This window comes from Sparus aurata, chromosome 10 (assembly GCF_900880675.1).
Source record: "Sparus aurata chromosome 10, fSpaAur1.1, whole genome shotgun sequence".
In the NCBI taxonomy this organism is placed as follows: domain Eukaryota; kingdom Metazoa; phylum Chordata; class Actinopteri; order Spariformes; family Sparidae; genus Sparus; species Sparus aurata.
This window is the reverse complement of record NC_044196.1, coordinates 4,629,437-4,649,576: the sequence shown is the minus strand read 5'-3', so window position 1 is coordinate 4,649,576 and position 20,140 is coordinate 4,629,437. Positions and strand designations below refer to the sequence as shown.

The 20,140-nt window shown below is 41.1% G+C and overlaps 2 protein-coding genes across 2 annotated transcripts; both read left to right on the top strand.

Annotated features, from left to right (window-relative positions):
* Positions 1-529: 529 nt before the first annotated feature.
* On the top strand, positions 530-9,882 carry LOC115590412 (trace amine-associated receptor 1-like). The gene is made up of 4 exons (XM_030431767.1): positions 530-1,005; positions 1,126-1,240; positions 8,887-9,175; positions 9,248-9,882. Exons 1-4 carry the CDS (start codon positions 530-532, stop codon positions 9,880-9,882), a joined length of 1,515 nt encoding a protein of 504 aa, XP_030287627.1.
* A 2,637-nt stretch (positions 9,883-12,519) lies between these two features.
* On the top strand, positions 12,520-13,545 carry LOC115590411 (trace amine-associated receptor 13c-like). The gene has a single exon (XM_030431766.1). The coding sequence runs from the start codon at positions 12,520-12,522 to the stop codon at positions 13,543-13,545; it is 1,026 nt and encodes a 341-aa protein (XP_030287626.1).
* The last annotated feature ends 6,595 nt before the right edge of the window (positions 13,546-20,140 follow it).

Here is a 20,140-nt window from a genome sequence, read left to right as displayed (position 1 = left end):
TGCTTAGAGATTGTTTAGGCTTCAAGCTTTGTTTTTACTTTTTCTTTCTAAATTAGTATAATTGGTTTAAGTTTTATGATCATCCATGAAATTGCTTTTGCTGACGACACAACTACTTTTCTTGAATCATTGCATCAATTAAACTCAATCAAAGTGGACAGTAATAATAATAATAGTATGCTTTATCAGATTTGTTTCTGAGCTTACAGTACAGAGACTCATGAAGGAACCAGTCTTCTTTTGAATCAGTCTTCTCCAAAACTGAGACAGCTCAGTTACCGTGAACATCCAGCTACACACAAATGAACCAGACTCTTGATCACTAGCTCAAGTTAGCTTTAGTTATTCTTTTGGGCAATTGTTTTTTATGTTGCTGGTGACATTGAATTGCCTCCTGATGATAACTGAACAACCTTTTTTGAATGAGATCTATTTCGTCTGCATCTACATTTGGTTTTAACATTGTGTCTCTATCTGTCTTCAACTCCCCTGTTTGTTCTCCTTCTCCTCTTCAGACCTCCATGTAAACATGTCAGTCAACTCCTCTTCCTTCGCTGGCCTCTCCCTTCTTCCCCCTCACCTCTCTTCTAACGTCTCCCTCGATTCTGTCTACAAGTGTTTTACTTTCAGAATGAGCTTGTTTATCCTCTCTTTCTCCACCACCTACATCCTCTTCCTCCCTCTCCTCTTCCTTGTCCTCTACCTGGGTTACCAACAATGGAAGAAACAGCGCTCATCATCAAGTTACTGGGACAGCATCACCTATCACTCCATCGCCATGCAGCTGAATGAATTCTTGGCTGTCATCTTGTTTATTTGTGGCCACTACATCAAGCTTCCAGAGATGATGCCTGTGGCGCTCTGCGTCTGGTCTCTCTGCTCCCTCGGACAGGCTCTGTTTCAGCTCCTGACCTGTGTGATACGCTACCTGGCTGTGGTTCACCCCATCACCTACATCGGACTGAGACGGGCAGACAGGGTCTGGATCAGAAATATTAGCATTGGGTGTGTTTGGCTACTGAGCATCGTGTGGATGGCCTATAATTATCTAAGCAAATATAAGTTACGATTTGTCTTGTATTCAAGCCTTATGGTTTTATCCTTAATTGTTGTGTGTTTTTGCAGCATTTCCGTTCTCTATGCTCTCAAGCGCCCGGGGCTGGGGGAGGTGGGTGGGACAAGGAAGCATGTTGACCAATCAAAGCAGAGCGCTTTCCACTCCATCGTGGCTATAATGGGAGTACAACTGTTCAGCTTTGGGGCATATCTGACTGTCAATGTGATGTACACTTACTCTGCATTTGGTGACGTGTGTACAGTGTTGTTGTTCATGATGTGGTTTTCTCTGCCCAGTAGGTTGGTGTTACCTCTGCTGTTTCTACAGCGGGCAGGAAAACTACCATTCAACAAACACACTGGTTCTGGATGAGACTTTGATCACACGTCAGAACATAGTACCATAAATACTCAAATAAATGCTGAGTTTAAATAATTGAAAATAGCTCAAATAACTGTTTTAGATGTTGCGGTTGACTTTGAATCTTAGTTGACAAGATGTTGTCATTTGTTTAAGAGCTGTTGTAGCACTCAAGTTCGGTCCCTGTCTCAAGGTCACTTTTTGAAGATCTCCATCTCGGAGTTGACCAAGTTTTCACTCTGTCTTGAATCGTTCCCAGACAAAGATGAGGGGAAGCTGACCACAACTGCAGTGATGTCACTATATTGAATAATTGTTTGATACACCTGTGACTAATGATACTTTTTATGGACGATAGTCACCCAGAAAACTTGATGCTTGTTCAAAAAATTGTGTTTGGTCGATGTTTTAACGTGAAAGGAGTGATGGTTAAGTTGATTTCAGCTCCTTTTTGTTTGCATTTGTTGTTTCTAGAAAAACAAAGTTAAATTCCCCACATAAAATCCAACCTTGAATGCTTTTTGATTATTTTATCAAGACCATTCTCATGGTACACTTTTACATTAACAGAGGAATTTTCATTTGTCTTTGGTGATTTTATGAGATCAGATTAATTTTAGGAGTGAATTTCAATAATTAACAGCTTGTCATAGCACAAAATAGCTAGCTGGTCTGCTTTCCAATAGTGCTTTTGATAGTCTTTTATGAACTGTGTAATGGAAACAGTCATTCTGAAGGACTAAGAGTGTACAGACTCAGAATGCAAAATGTGTTCTGTATAATTTGGAAAATTGCAACATGGGGCACTGAATTTGATTAATTAACTCATTGGTTTATCAGACTAGAAATTGTACTTTAGCGAGCTATTTCCTGGAATGCAGTCTGTTCAAAGGCCTTTAGCTTTTGTTATATAGAAGTGGACGAGGGGTCAGTTAAGTAGGTTGCAAAATGGATACACACATCCTAAACTGGAGTAACAAGATATGATGATAACAGCTATTACAGGTGTGTTGGGCTAAATGACTGATTTGAATAGACACTTTGTTCATGAGTCATTTGATTCCATTCAAATGTTCATCTAAATGGACTGATGAAATGAACCATCACTCCAAATTGCTACTTTTTGGCCAGATTTGATTAATGACTGGTTGTGTAAGATTTGTATGATAATGAACTTTTTGAGTGCACCAATCAGTATATATACATAGGTGTATAATATGGTGTATAACCTTACTGTATTGGAAGGAATACATTTCATAATAATAAACTCTGTGTGGTCATGTTTTTGTTGTAAATCTCCATGATTGTCATGATATTTAAAGTGTGGTTCTGCAGAAACTAGCTGTGTTTCCTGTTACGACCCTTTACAGACACAATACAGGTGAACCAAATAACCAAGTCAAGCTGCAGGTAGAAAGAGGCCACATGTATTAAATGAACCATAATCAAACAGAGGAAAAACCCAACAACAACAATCAATCCCAGACCAACCAACCAGGGGGCGTCAGAGCTAGGGACTTATCCTGTACCTTCACACAAAGAAGCAACTTTACTTAACTGAAAAAAAATGCCAAAACAGGAATACATAAAACAAAACATAATAACACAGTGACTCTGCTCAGAAGGTGGAACAGAGAAAGACAGAGCCTTGTTCCCTACTTCCTCTTACAGGTTATCATCAATCAACCAGACGACTTTCACCTGATCAGCCAGCAAAGGGGGAGCATGTAACTTACCATAAAGCATTTTTATGCGCATTTTGGAGAATATCGCATTAGAAATGTTATGGAAACTGGAAAATTCTGAAGAAAAAAAAAAAAAAAAAGTCCTCTAATTTGCAAGTAATTTTGTGGAACACTGTCAAATCATGCTTAGATAACATGAGTCATCACATTTTTGACAAACTTGATAAGTCTGTGCCAGCTCGACTGCATGTTGTCCTTAAAGCAAAAGAGGGAGACACAAAAACGATGATATTCTGAAATTCATGGACTTTTCACCAAAACTGTTCAGCTGATATAATCATTTGTAATGAAAAAACAATTTAGAACATCTGAAACAAATGCAGAATACCATCATATATGTAAGTATTCAAATATAAATTCATCTTAAAAATACAAGAAAAAAAAAGCATAGTGATGTTTTCAAAATAACAAAATAGGTAAATTCAGTTTAACTCAATAAATGTGAGTGCAATGTTATTATACATAATACATAATAATACACAGACACAAAGAATTCTAAGTGGCTTTAAAGTACTTAGACATTTCTTATCATCCAACAATAAACATGTTTTATTTGCCATTATTAACACTTCAATAGTCTTAATACATAATGATGGTGATAAGTATCTTAAGGACATTCAAAGTGAAACTCCTGCCAAAATGCAACCTAGGGTCTTTTTGTTAATGTACCATAATTACACTTAATTACGACGAAAGAGCCACCACGCTACTGTCTTCTGGCAACAACTATCCACGCGATATCTCATGTGACTTTTCCGGATTTTGATTTTAGCATGGTTTCTTATATGAGGCTCCTTTTCCAACTTTCCAGCATTCAGAGATTGATACTTCTCGGCTGCCATGACGGCGGCTAGCGGAACAAGCAACTGCTAACGTGAGTTGTTCAAAACGCTCTTTTTGGTAAACTCTGTGTACAGAAAACAATGTTCTCAATGCTCGTGTTCATGTGTAAAGACCCTGGTGATACTACGAGCAAAGTTTCATGTTGTGTCGAGCCTTCTTAGTGTTTTAAAAATAGGGATTTGGATGCTATCGTAAAAGTGCCCCTTAGCACTCCCATTAAAAATTCGCTTTACCCGAAAACGAAAATACAGTAAATCTTAAAATTGGCTCTTTTGTTGTAATTATGCTTTTACACGAAGGTTTGACTCGGGTACATTCTCAAAAAAAGCCAAGGTGCAATTTGGCAAGAGTTTCACTTTAAAGGGCATTATCTATTCACTAATGCCTATTACAAAGACCTTAATATGAAGTGTTTACAAAAATACAAAACTGAAGATAAATTGTCTTGTCAATAATATTTCTTTATTGCCTAATGTTATTGTTTTTTAATTAAGTGACAGGTCACAACTTTTTTTGCCATATGAGAGTGCAGTTGAAGCCATTCTCCAAAACTTAGGAAAATAATGAGCTCCCTCGTTGAGGAGGTGCCAGAATACAGACAGCGGTAATGAGTTCCCAGTTCTTGAAGGTGTGAGAAATCAGGAGAGGATGATGACATCTATCTGCACCCCCACAAGACCATCATTCACACTTTTAATTGGTGTTTATGCTGCATTAATGACTGCGTGAGGCACAGGCTAAAATTATACGTTTATCATAACATGTTTCCATCAAGGAAAAAACAACTTGAGTTTGGAAAAAAATAAAAAAATAAAAGTGACATGATTGATGATGATGAAATTACTGGCGTTCTCTTTGTTTTGTCTAATTTCATCCTATTTTAAAAAAAAAATAGAAACATACAACTGACAAGAAGTACGGGATCATATATGATATCTATGTTATATTGAATATGTAATGTAATTTAAACCATTTTACCTCCCACTGTGCAAATTCTTTCTTTTCTTGCTTCCTCTTGAAACCACAAGCTGAACATGTATAGTTAACCACATCCCAAGACATCAAATGTATACACACATAAATCTTTACATATACCGTATATATCAGTATCTGTGAATCAAATTTTGAAGTTTGTCTTTCAATAGCATAAATATTTTACAAAGGTTACCAGGAGTCAACACATGGAGCAGGTACTGAGCTCAGAACAAACACAGACCTGTGGCAGTATAAGGATACCGAAACAGACTCAGTATATTTCAAAACAGGTGGACTTGTAAAGACCCTCACCCTCATGATAACTGACAGCCATGTTCAAAATGAGTTAGGGATATTGGGATATTTTAGTGTTTCACTTGAATGTACTCCGATTTCCTGAAAGTCACATGGTAGTTGGTCGAGGGGGTTAATGGGATGCTTCAACTGGCCCAACTGGTGTGTATGTTGATATCCATTAATTACGTAACTTACATATTGTGAGCGACGTACTTAAAGGTATAGTTTGTGTTTTTTGAAGTGGGGTCATATAAAGTACATATCTATAGTCGATCTGTTTCCTACCATAATCACCGATCAGCGCAGCCTCAGTTTGGAGAAGTAGAGAGCTGCTCCAGCCCAGACGCTCAGCTCTGTACTACAGTGAACGAAGTCCAGAGAAAAAACGAATTTTAAGCACCTAAAACAAGGCTCACCTATAACAATCTATAACAGTTCAAGTGTACGTTATAAAGAGAAAATTCACACCACTTTGCATCGCTGTCAGACCGGCCTTTCTTCCGTAGAACCGCCGTATCCCTACACAGTTGCGCTAATGCGTAGGGATATGGAGGTTCTACTGTCTGTGTCTGAAATTGTTAAGTTTCGTTTTGATTGAAAGTAAACAGAGTTGCGTGCATAAACCTCTCGTTCAGCAGCTGGGCCTCGCACTGTATTTTGCCGCTCACAGATCCCCTGTTACGCTAATGCGTAGGGATATGGAGGTTCTACGGTTGAGAAAATGTAGTGCCAAAATAAAGGGCGGTCTGACGGCGATGTAAAGCGGTGTGAATTTTCTCTATAAAACTGCAGTGCTGCAGTGTTCTGGATGGGCTGCAACGTTTAAGTTGCAGAGGTTGGGAGTCTAGCCAATAGTGAACACAGTTACAACACTGAACATAATTATCATAACCCAGGGTATGATATTTTCCTTATCCTAACAAAGTAGTTTTGGTGCCTAAACCTACGGTGGCCCAGAGGTGTCAGGCCAAATACAAAAGCCACAACACAAATACAAAAGCCACAACACGAATACCAAAGCCACAACACAAATACAAAAGCCACAACACAAATACAAAAGCCACAACGGAAGTGACCCACAACGGAAGTGACCCAAAACGGAAGTGAACAGCAACGGATGTTCACAATGCGGCGGATTGTTGCTGCCATTTAGGACCTGTGTGCCCGCTGTCTCTGGGCAACACAGAGTCCAACTTTGTCGCTGACTTTTTCCAGGCTCTCTCCTGTTTTGTCCTAGTCTTTGTGTATCTGTTTCTGTCCCGGAGCTCCCGAACTCCGGTCTCTGTATGCGTAGTGTGGTAGTATAGTACGGAGCTAACGAGCTTCGGGGCGCCGAGCACGGAGCATTAGCCCCTGTTAGCACAACAATAGAGCAGCTAGCTTTTCTCGCTTGTTGTGTCGTTCCGAGCCGGGGCTGCAGCGCCGACAGCAGCGCTCCGGTCTGCTCCCCGAGCTCTGTACCACCATACCGCTGTACACACATACAGAGACCGGACAATAAAGGAGAGTGCTCGGAGAAAATCGGAGAGGAAGTTGGACCACTTGCTAAGTTATGAAAATATGTGTCTGTTACTTGATTACAGCTGTCTGTTGTACTTTATTATGAACCACAGTAGCACAATCACAGCTGTACAAATGTACGTCACCATGAGTGACAGCAGAGATGAGGAGTTTTGCCGCATTGTCAATTGTCAATTGTTGTTCACTTCCGTTGTGGCTTTTGTATTTGTGTTGCGGCTTTTGTATTCGTGTTGTGGCTTTTGTGTTCGTGTCGTGGCTTTTGTATTCGTGTTGTGGCTTCTGTATTTGGCCTGACACCTCTGGGCCACCGTATAAACCTAACCAAGGTTTGACCTTTCGACAATATTAACAACAGTCCAAAAGTCATAATATGTCATGATATATGAACTGTTTGTCACTAAGCTTTATCGTGAAAGTGTAACTGGATATTGTTTATCATATATTATGCTAACTTGACTGCAAGCCCTTCGTGTGCAAAACTGACAGTTGGTAAAATGTCAAAGTTTGAAACTTAAACCCATTTATTATAAATCCTAGCTCAAAATAACCTCAAAGGCAGTTATTGGTCTTGTCATGGTCTTTTCAAAATACAGACTATCCCACCAAATGGTTTGTACATCCGCAAGCATAAGGCATTTGGTCATCACACACTTTCAAATCATGGCTTTACATTTTTCATAATCTATTCATTTTTAAGACCATAGAATGCATGTTCAATACTCACTTTTAACCAGTCAAATCTTTATACAAAGAATGGTGAAGGGATATCAACTCCAACTGTACATTATCCACTGGGACAGACTGTCCAACCTTACTCCCACAGGGTCTATTATTTAAAGGTCTTACTTTAATGGCCAGAGAGACAGAGCCTAATAGAGGTAAAGCAGACACTGACCCCATTTGAGGCAAATTCTGTGGTGGCCCTACTGCCTAGGTAACTATGGAAGGTAAGCGTGGGATTGAAACACAACTGTCTGAATATGTTTTGAGAAAGCTACCTAATGGTCATCACAGTTTTTAATGAAAACAGTGCTGCAAAATGTATTTTAATAAGAACCCATGTTGACACACTTGTAACAAACACTTTAAATGTCCTAAAATCTGTAAATGTCATGCTTTAAATGTCCTAAATTGGTTCTTTTTTTTTCTTGGTTAAGTGAGCTGGCTAAGGTGTTCTTGATATTGCAAGTCTTAGATGTATAGGAACATCAATAGAATCCAAAATACATAAACAGCTGATACTCTATGTTCATCTGTTTACTAATCTTTAGTTTACTATTCAGTTTGTATTAAGTAACTTTTCAGATTGTTCTGATTTACCATTTTGAGTTTGTCCAAAGCATAAAGAATTAGGTGTCCTGCTCCGAGTTGACACTTTTCAGCACAGTTTTCAGGTATAAGATTTGCAGCACTGTTTAACAATTTTACCTGAGGGAGAGAGAGGTCCCTCTTATAATGACGAGTTCACTAATAATTAAGACAATGAACGGTTCCATTTGCCACTGCAAAGACACATTGCAGCAAATTCAAAACAGGAAATAATGTCCCTTTATGGGGGCTCTCCAGTCAGAAGAACCACACCAGTGTCAAAAGGTGACAAAGGATTTCACCTTACTGCCTCTGCGACCTCCTGCATGCATTCAAATGTTGGTTCATAGGCAAGCCAAGTCCTTATGATTGATGAGGTAAATCAGTCTAAAAAAGTTTCTCTGTGCCTTGTTTCATTGTTTTCTGGAGATTTCAACTAAATAGCTGCCTGTTCCCCATGCCCTGATGAAAGTGTTTTGTCATTCTCACCCATCCCCCGATTTTATAACAATTTTAAGTGGTTTACTGATGATGAATTATTGAATAAATGAGTGGTGTATTGATAACATGCATATTGTTACAATTTAAGTTTTATTTCGCTCTAGCTGCCAATGACCTATGATCTATCACAGGAAAATAAATTACAATTTGGCAAGCCCAATTTAAAAAGTAATCTTGGGTTATTCCAGTTTTAGTGCAGATTTACAAAATAAAAATGTTTTTGCATCAGCACATCTGATTTCATTCCTGAATATATCATTCTTATTGCCCTCTGAACAGATGGAGCCAGTACTCTGCTATGAGTCCAGAAACAGTTCCTGTCCAAAGACCATCTATCCCTTGCCCATACGCATCACCCTCTACATGATTCTAGGAGGCACAGTCATCCTCACAGTGTGTGGAAACCTTTTGGTCGCCGTCTCAATTGCCTATTTTAAGCAGCTCCATACTCCAACCAATTACCTCATAGTGTCTCTGGCTGTGTCTGACCTTCTTTTAGGATTGTTCGTCATGATGCCCAGTATGATTCAATGTGTGGAGTCTTGCTGGTATTTTGGTGATGATTTCTGTCAAGTCTATATGAGTTCCGATGTTATGTTATGTACAGCATCAATACTAAATTTGTCATTTATATCACTTGACCGACACTATGCTGTTTGCCAACCATTACTATACAGAAGAAAAATATCTGTTAATGTTGTGTTGATCATGATTCTGCTCAGCTGGAGTATTTCAGCTCTCATAGGCTTTGGAATGATTTTTCTAAAGTTAAATATTTGGGGGATTGAGGACTTCTACTATAATCACATCGCCTGTGAAGGAAGATGTGTTTTGTTTCAGAGTGGCCTGTCAAGTACAGTCTCATCAGTAATTTCCTTTTACATTCCAGGAATTATAATGCTTGGTGTTTACCTGAAGATTTTGCTCGTGGCACAGAGGCAGTCGCGCAGCATACAGAAAACAAGCTGTATGAATTCAACAAGAATATCTAACACAACCCAGACAAAAGCCACTAAAACACTTGCTATCATAATGGGGGCGTTTCTTTCCTTTTGGACTCCTTTTTTTGTGTGTAACACTATTGATCCCTTTGTCGATTACTCAACACCACCAGCATTGTTCGACACACTGGTATGGGTGGGCTACTTTAATTCCACTGTGAACCCTATAATCTATGCATTTTATTATAGTTGGTTCAGAAAGGCATTTCGATTATTCACTTCAGGTGTCATTTTCAAGTCTGATATTTCAGAGACAATACTTGTCACAGAATAAATTGATGAAAAGAAGATGACTCAGACACCTGGGTATTCCTCTTACAGAAAAGAAAAGGTTGGTTAGAAAATGGTTGTAAAACTGGTTGAAAATGTTGATATTGATCGAAAGGTTTCCAATACCATTTTTTACTTTCTTATTTCTGACACCTGAACTGTGCAGGTACTGAACCAATACAAGTGCATTATAAAACTGCTGAATATTCATTTGATGTTTTCTTAATAACAATAAAAAAACAAAACAATTGTGGGCTTCAACAACAAAATAGTTAGTATCAGTGCAATGCAACTTTCGTTTGTGAACCTGCAACCTTTCTTTCTTCAGGCTCATACTTATAACTGACACAGTACCACCTTTGAGTACACTTATCAATTGTGTTGATATGAAAAGGGTTGAGCGGAGATACAGACAGCCTCATATGAAGCAATTCCCTAAAGAACACAACAAAGGCATTCATGCTGTCTTAAATTGGTCACAGGAAAGCTCAGGGCCCTACACACTTGGACTTTGGCCAAACCATATGTCATGAAAAGCTTGAGCATGCTCAAAGAGAGATAAATAATAAAGCATACAACTAAAGGAAGTAGGGCTGCACGATATATCGTTTGAGCATCGCCATCGCAATGTACGTGTGTGCAATAGTCACATGACAGAGCCTGCGATGTAGGACGCAAATGAACTTTTCTAATTTCAAGGGTACCTGACACACACTGCGATCCACCAATCATATTAGTTCTTAATCAGTGTGCCAAAGCAGACCAGCCCCTGCACATGGAGTGAGTCGCTGGTAACAACATTGAAAAATGAGCAACGAACAAGAGAAAATCGTAAGAATGAAGACTTGGTGCCAAAAAGAAAAGCAACGTCAGTTACCTGGAATTATTTCGGCTACAAGGAGGTATTGACCAGACCTGTGTTCTGTGTCAACAGTGTGTTGCATCTGTTGCCACAATGAGGTAACACCATTAATTTGTTTGACTATTTACATCGGTACCACACGGCAGAGTCCTGCACAGGTCTAATTTTGAAAACCCGCTGTTACACGCCGTACTTAAAGCTGCATCCGACCCGTTTTCCAACAGTAGCACAAATTACATTTTGCACCCGCGCCGACCTGCTACAAAATGTTACTGACGCCCGACCCGCACCCACAGGAAAATTAGACGTATGTAATATTTATAAATCAAAGTAAGCCAGCATGGGGAATGGAAATTCTAGGAGGGCGCACGCATGAATGAGCTCATATGAAATATAAATGCTGATCATTTTGAAATGCAGCATCACATAAAGTGCTATTCAGTTCATCTGACAAAAAATCCTGTATTTTTTCATATGGCAATGTACATCGTAGGGTTAAAAAAAAATCACAGTGTCAGTTTTTTCCAATGTCGTGCAGCCCTAAAAGGAAGCATGCACTGCCCTCAGTGCCCTCTGCCCTCAAGTCATGTCATGAAAGGTGCCAGTGGCCCATTGAGGATGCTCCTTAATCAGTTGGGAAATTCTCACTTGGAAAAAGATTTTGTAAAGATGGCAACTGGTCTTGGAAGAAATAGACAATAGACAATGGTATACTGTCTACAATCACAATTGGAAAAGTATGATAACACAAATTATTGCCTCTGGACACCTTTTAAAGGGATATTCCGGTGTGAGTTTAATCCATGGTCTAACACATTGTGACGCCAAGTAAGACCCCCCTCAAGAGATCAAGTTTTTGCAAACCGCTAGCTTATGTAGTTTTTGCATCCTCAGAAAAGACCGCATGATAACAATACACTGCAGTATATTCCTCCAAGATGAAACCGCCATCAAAAAGCCAGTCATAACCACAAATGATGCTCAAAACAGCACCAAACATCAGCAACAGTACAAATAGGATCCCAGCACATAGTCTCGATTGCATGTTCGAGGCATCAAACATCTGCTAGCTTAGCCGGATTTCTATTGCTATTGCTACTACTACTACTACTCCTGCTATGGGTGGGCTACTTTAATTCTACTGTGAACCCTATAATCTATGCATTTTATTATAGTTGGTTCAGAGAGGCATTTCGATTATTCACTTCGGGTATCATTTTAAAAATCTGATATTTCAGAGCCAATACTTGTCACAGAATAAACTGATGAAACGTAGATGACTCAGACACCTGGGTATCCCTCTTACAGAAATGAAAAGGTTGGTTAGAAAATGGTTGGTTGGTTAAGGTTAGGGATGAACATATGGATAATGTAACCATAGTCACACCACATATATGCATTTTGCTTACAGTGCATATATGAACGTACCATTGGTGTTGAGTTTGCTTCAGCTATACAGCATCTAACATCTGTATGTTATGTTATGTATGTTAAGTGATTAATGACATAAATATACTACTTTCTCAAAACAAAATGACTTTCCACATAAAATCTTGATGTTGGTCATTATTATGCACAATCTGGATATTAATCAAATGTTTCAGAGACTGCTTTACATTTATGTTAATAGGAGGGTTCTGATTGGTTGGTACAGTGGGTCAGAATATTTTTAGGTGGCTTCTACGCTGTCACTGTGATTACAAGACAGATATTTCAGCAATGTTTTGTCCGAGATCCTCTTCATGTTGGGTTCTGTTGACATATATTTTGGGGTTAATGATGACAGGTGACTTTTCTCATGAGCAGCTGCAGTACTGTTTTCCAAGCAGCAATGCTTCGTGTATTAAGGCACAGTTAGGTGTGTGGATTAACTTTGCCCTGTATTTGCTTTTTGCTTTAGGCATGCTGGTTACCATTTTAGGAAACTCTGTTGTCATTGTGTCTATATGTCATTTCAAACAGTTGCATAGTCCCACCAATGTGCTCATTTTATCACTTGCTCTGGTTGACCTACTAGTGGGTGTGATTGTGATGCCCGTCAGCGCCATTCGGACTGTTACTGGCTGCTGGTTCTATGGTGAGGACTTCTGTCTGCTGCACTCCAGTTTGGATGTGTTTCTCACCACTCTTTCTATCTTTCATCTAGTTTGCATTGCTGTTGACAGACATCAAGCAATATGCAATCCTCTGCGTTACTCAAGAGAAATCACAATGTCAGTGGCTGTGATGATGGTATGTGTCAGCTGGGCACTGGCTGCTGTCTTCTCTTATGGACTGCTTTATTCAAAAGCCAATATCGCAGGGTTAGAGGATTATATGGCATCAATAAACTGCCTCGGCAGCTGTTACCTTCTTTTTAACCCTCTTTGGGGAACCTTTGGCAGTGTGATCTGTTTTTTCTTTCCCTGCACTGTAATGGTTTGTCTTTACACTCAAATATTCTTTGTGGCCAAAGAGCATGTCAGAAAGATTGGAGATATGAGCAAATGTTCACATGACAGAGGAAGAGGAGGATTGATAAGGCAGTCTGAGTGCAAGGCTGCAAAAATTCTAGGTATTGTGCTTGGTGCATACATCGTTTGTTGGATGCCCTTTTTTATAAATTTAATAATTGATACCTACACTGGCTTCAGCACACCTGCTGCAATCTTGGAAGCAAATGTTTGGTTGGGTTACTTCAATTCAACCTTAAATCCAATTATTTATGCTTTGTTTTATCCCTCCTTCAAAAGAATTTTTCATTGTATTATCACTCTGAAAATATTTAGCTTAAATTCCTCAAATATGAATGTATCTGTTAATTGACACATGTACATCCATGCATTGTTTAACATTTTCAAATAAGATTTTCTTTTTGAAACAAAGTCTTGGTAATGCACTTGCGCCAGTGACAGAAAGGTCTGTTTTGCTGCTGATGCCAATAATTACATGTTTTTCTAATCCAAAAACCTTTATTACAGTAGCAGTGTGTTAGAAAAACATTCAATGATAAGATGTATAACTGTATTAAAGTAATTTTTCTTGATCAAATTAAGCTTTACGCAAAAAATGTATGTCTATAGCTGTTCAGTGGTATGTTGGGCTGTTTTTAAATACTGTTTATTATTCTGTTATGTGTTCTGACACATCCAAAAATAAGGCTTCTACATACATACCATCTTGTTTCTTCACAATTTCATCTTGTCAACTTTGTCTACAGACAGAACCAAACTCAACTGAATGAATATGAGGGAAAACGTGGACTAAAATGGTTGGAAAATATTTGAATAGAGGAGGCTGTTGCAAACCTATTTTAAGAACATGTCATTAAATCACATTTTCCCCACAGAACAGCAGAGATCTTCCAGCTGAACTCGTAATTTTGTTCACAGCCTTAAATTGTTCATATATCAAAGACTTGTTATTACCAATTTTCTTAATGCCAACAAATAATAGTTAACTGTTTTTATGAAATTGTGTTGATAGAAAAACACAACACTTAAACATGGCAGAAATCTTCTTCTTCATAAAATAAAGCACAACAGTCTTTGACTTTATTACAGGAACATCCTGAAATGATTGAAGTATGATCTTATCTCAGTTTCGTATGACATTTAAACTTAAGAATGGCCTATGTAAGAGTCCATTTCAAGTTAGGATGGAGTTGACCCTGTCCTACAGTCACAATACCTGCCATTAACTGTCAGGTCTACATGACAATGACAACAAAGACAGGACAACATGAACACTGAACTATCATGATTGACATGCTACTCAAATTATTAATGCAGTACAAACAAACTAAGTCTGTTGGAGAAGAAAATACTATCAGCATACATTTCCTGGACCATGTATAAGGCAGAGGTGGGAGTAAGTCACATACGTGCAAGTCATAAGCAAGTCTCAAGTCTTAACCTTCAAGTCTCAAGCAAGTCCCAAGTTAACTGTGATGAAAATAAAGCAAGTCAAGTCGAGTCATTGCTTTTACTCAAGCAAGTCAAGTCGAGTCATGGCTAAGAACAAGTCACAAGAAGTTCGTATGAATGTATTCTTCATATCTGTAGACACAGAAAACAGAAGAGGGTGGTTAGTCAATAATATGATGTAAATGCATAGTTGATCAATTTTAGAATTTTCTTACAAACCCATGAATACAAGAATAAGATTAGATTAATATCAACCCTGGAATTGCAGCATACTGCACATCCTGACATCTGAGAATATTACTCTCAGGTATTGTTCCCCTCCCCCTCTATAAAAGGAGGCTAAAAATCACAGGACCTTTATGTTCTGTCCTGAAATGTGTGTTTCTCTTCTATAAAATACATTCTACATCTTGACACATACGGCCCCCTTCTCCGTTCAAACGGGGCAGAGCTCCGTGAGAAACAGTAGGAGAGACACAGACACAACACCTGAGGGAGAAGCAGGTCCTTCGCGGACGTGCACGAAAAAACAAGTGCGTCGCCCCGAATGTGTGCCGATACGGTATAATGTTGGTCTGTGAGCGCGTAAATGCGCGCCTAAATTTAACATAATGGCTTTGTGCGCACTGAAGACGCTATATCTGAAACACAAACACGCTTTAACCAAGACGGCGGCCAAAATCACCCACCGATTAAATAATCTTTGAATCCAAATTTGAAGATTTTCAGAGCTCCCTCCATGCTGCCTCTCCTCCGCTGATCCTGTCTGCCACCTGTCAGGCTTGCACGCCTGCACGCTGTCATACAGCAGCAGAGGGCAAAGTATCAAAAACGAAACTAATGTCTCAATATGCGCAAAGAAAAAAAGAAAGAAAAGCCACGACTTTCGAGTCATCTGTGTCAAGTCTAAGTCAAGTCTCAAGTTATGAATGCCAAGTCAAAGTCAAGTCGAGTCTTTCATCAGTGTTAGTCAAGTAAGTCTCAAGTCCTCAAATTTGCGACTCGAGTCAGACTCAAGGCAAGTCATGTGACTCGAGTCCCCCATCTCTGGTATAAGGGGTTATATTTCCTCACCACTGACACAATTAATGCCTCCAAATCATTGGGACTTTTCTTGTCAATACAGCAAGCTTGTCATGCATGAGGTGAGAAAGACATTGTCATGTATACAAGCATTAGCATGTACACACTTAACACAGATACAGGCATGACAAGATGAGTGCCAACTGAAGCTGACAGTTCTAGTTAGGAAATCTAAAAGATACAACACAAGGTCTAAAACAGGATAGGACACAGTCATGACTTTATGAATCGCTTTTGACACTTCAGATAGAAAAAGTAGTTTGGAGAAGTTTCTGTAATGAGGCCCCGGGAGTCATGATGATGAAAACATACAATTTCATAAAATACAAGATCAGATGTGAATATCCTGTTATTGATAATCAGCTCATAATAATTTAATAGAGCAAATGTTTCCAAAATGTAAACAGTTGGTTAACTTTAAACACTGTTTAGTAAACTAGACATATACCAAATTAAGCAGGACAGTTCGCTGAATTATAATATATCATTGTGCTTTGCAGTGCTTGCATTTCTGTCAGTTGATAGCAAAGTAGGCTGTTCTAAAATCTGACAGAAACATGCACTGTATTCAAGCACAGGGGGCAGATGTTTCTGGTGGATGATTTTACTTAGTCTGTGATGCCTATACCAACTAGAACATAACACGGACATTAGCTAAGTATGTCTGCTTGTCCAGAATTAGAATCAGAAATTCCTTTATTAGTTCCGCAAATGGGAAAATGTATGTGTCACAGCAGCCAAAGGACAGTTCAATGTAACAATAATAACAATAAATAATAACAATATAATAAAAAGAAATAGAAATAGAAATATGTACATATATAAACATCCATCCATCCATCCATTATCGTCCGCTTATCCGGGGCCGGGTCGCGGGGGCACTTGCCTGAGCAGGGACACCCAGACTTCCCTCTCCCCGGACACTGCCTCCAGCTCTTCCGGGAGGATCGAGAGGAGCCACCTCAGCTGGCTCCTCTCGATGTGGAGGAGCAGCGGCTCTACTCCGAGCTCCTCCCGGGTGACGAAGCTTCTCACCCTATCTCTAAGGGAGCGCCCTGCCACCCTGCGGAGGGAAACTCATTTCGGCCACTTGTATCCGGGATCTTATTCTTTCGGTCATGACCCAAAGTTCATGGCTATAGGTGAGGGTAGGAACGTAGGTTGACTGGTAAATTGAGAGCTTCGCCTTTCGGCTCAGCTCTCTCTTCACCACGACAGACCGATACACCGATCCACCTGTCAATCTCACGCTCCATCCTTCCCTCACTTGTGAGCAAGACCCCAAGATACTTAAACTCCTCCACTTGAGGCAGGAACTCTCCCCCACCCCGGAGGGAGCAAGCCACCTTTTTCCGGTCGAGAACCATGGCCTCGGACTTGGAGGTGCTGATTCTCATCCCAGCCGCTTCACACTCGGCTGCAAACCGCCCCAGGACATGCTGGAGGTCCTGGCTTGAAGGAGCCAACGAGACCACATCATCCGCGAAAAGCAGAGATGAAATCCAGTGCCTCCCGGACCAGATCCCCTCCGGCCCGTGTCCATAAAAATAATGAACAGAACCGGTGACAAAGGGCAGCCCTGCCGGAGTCCAACGTGCACCGGGAACAGGTCTGACTTACTGCCGGCAATGCGAACCAAGCTCCTGCTCCGGTTGTACAAGGACCGTACAGCCCTTAACAGAGGGCCTCCGACCCCGCACCTCCCACAGAATGCCACGAGGGACATGGTCGAATGATTTCTCCAAGTCCACAAAACACATGTGGACTGGTTGGGCAAACTCCCATGAACCCTCGAGCACCCTGCGGAGGGTATAGAGCTGGTACAGTGTTCCACGGCCAGGACGAAAACCGCATTGTTTCTCCTGGATCCGAGGTTCGACTGTCGGCCGAATTCTCCTCTCCAGTTCCCTGGAATAGACTTTCCCAGGGAGGCTGAGGAGTGTGAACCCCCGATAGTTGGAACACACCCTCCGGTCCCCCTTTTTGAATAGGGGGACCACCACCCCGGTCTGCCAGTCCAGAGGCACTGTCCTCGACTGCCATGCGATGCTGTAGAGACGTGTCAGCCAAGACAGCCCCACAACATCAAGAGACTTGAGGTACTCTGGGCGGATCTCATCCACACCCGGTGCTTTGCCACTGAGGAGCTTCCGGACTACCTCATAGACTTCGGCTTGGGTGATGAATGGGTCAACCTCTGAGTCCCCAGCCTCTGCTTCCTCTATGGAAAGCGTGTCAGTGGGATTGAGGAGATCCTCGAAGTATTCCTTCCATCGCCCGACGATGTCCCCAGTCGAGGTCAACAGCTCCCCACCTCCACTGTAAACAGTGTTTGTGGAGGACTGCTTCCCCCTCCTGAGGCGCCGGATGGTTGGCCAGAATATCTTCGAGGCCGACCGGTAGTCCTCCTCCATGGCCTCCCCGAACTCTTTCCTGACCCGGAGGCGCAGGGAAGCGACCCTCTCGTTCACCGGGGAAAACTCCCAACACATGGCGGCTGAGCTGAGGAGCTATAAGCAAGCCCACACCAGCTCGCCACCTCTCACCGCGGGCAACTCCAGAATAGAAGAGAGTCCAGCCTCTCTCAAGGAGTTGGGTTCCAGAGCCCAGACTGTGCGTGGAGGTGACATTCCATGTCCCCATGGCTAGAGTCACCATCCGGGGATTAGGTCGCCCATATCACTGCATGAAAAGTGGGATTTTCGGCCCCGTAAACGTCCGGAAATCTCCCTAATTTTCGGCAGTTGACGTCAATTTACAGACTGTGAACGTGGCGTTTGTCTGTGCCGAAAATTGTCGGAAACGAACCATGACGTCAGTGGACCTCCCGGAGGTGCGAACAACTCTAATTTGCATATGAATAGCAGCGAAACCACGCCTGGCCAGAGAACGTGTGGGCTGGCTTGAATATCCTCACTCAGTATTGGATGAAACCACTACTAATAAACAAGCAAAATCACTCGTGATTGGTCACCCTGGGTCATTATAAATGCAAACCCCAGTGGGAATATACATATATATATATATATATATATATATATATATATATATTTATATTTATATGATTTATTCATTCATTTATATTTATGATATCATCAATGACATGAATGAATTTACTGAGGAAAGGAACATTTGTCAGGAAGGAGTTGTTTATTCAAAGAAAGAGTTTTATTAGCACAAACACAAACACACAGCATGTACAAAGCATAATCTGCCCACACAACAAACGGGAAGATCACAAGAGGCCCAAAATCCTACAGCACCGCGAAGTGTCTGTTTTTGCAGACGTCTGTGGTGCGCTGCCCTGTACTTCGGAATCGCCTCTCATGTGACTGCAGTGTGGCACAGAGCTCGGTGATCTCCCGGCTGCGAAAGGACGGAGGTCGCACAATCCATCCAGACACCCGCCATCTTCCTCATCAGACATCAGGTCCATGGCGGCGCACTTCCAAAGGTCCACCTCATCCTCACCAAGCACACTCTGTCTCGCTTCCAGCAGCTGTAAAAATAATCAATAAAGACGTATCAGTACTGCGCGATGCACTGCGTATGGATACAACACATCTATTATTTAATAGAATAATAGTCACATTGACCAAAAACAGATCTAATCTAATAAATCTTACCCTCTTTGTCCTTGATCGGCTCCGAGCTGAACTCCTGACAGCGTCCGCCTGCGATGCAAGATCGGCTTGTTTGTTGTCCTGCGTACTGTCTCGTAATGTCTTACAGGCAGCTGGAAAACAATTAAAGAGAGTGGTATGAATAAAGAAACGTAAGTCACAGAAAAATGAAACGAGGGAGAAAACAGTAACAGTTACTTACACACAATGGCGTCATTATCGGCATCGTGTAAATCTGGACTTGCAGACGTAACGTAGCTCCGAGCTAACAGGAGGTCGCGGCCTTCTTATGAGGCGAGGTTAGTCTGTGAAAACAAAATGCTCGCAGCGATAAACCTCCGTGTCCCTCTGCGGCAGCGAAGCTCCATCCGTCGGCGACATTCTTCGTGGCGACCTGGCAAAGCTCCTCCTGTCAGCGCAGGCCTCCTCTCGACAATGGCCGGGTCGCTAGCCTAGCTCCTGCTAGCTATCTTAGCTTCGGCTAGCTAGCTTAGCCGAACTTGCTTCGTGTCCATTAAAACACAAACACTTCAACTACGATGGAGAGTCCAGCTCACACACTCACAGCACGTCGCCTGACAACAGTTCACAGTCTGTTAGTGATAAAACACGACACTGACGACACACAGTCCACTGTCAGCTGCTCGACGCCATTAACTCTCCGCTCCTTCTTCCTCGTCACTCGTGCTCCGGTCAACCCGGAAGTGTAAAAACTCTTAAAGGTCATGAACGCTCACACGCAATAAGAATTACTTTTCAACTGCTTTTAAAACATTCAGAACCCATGAA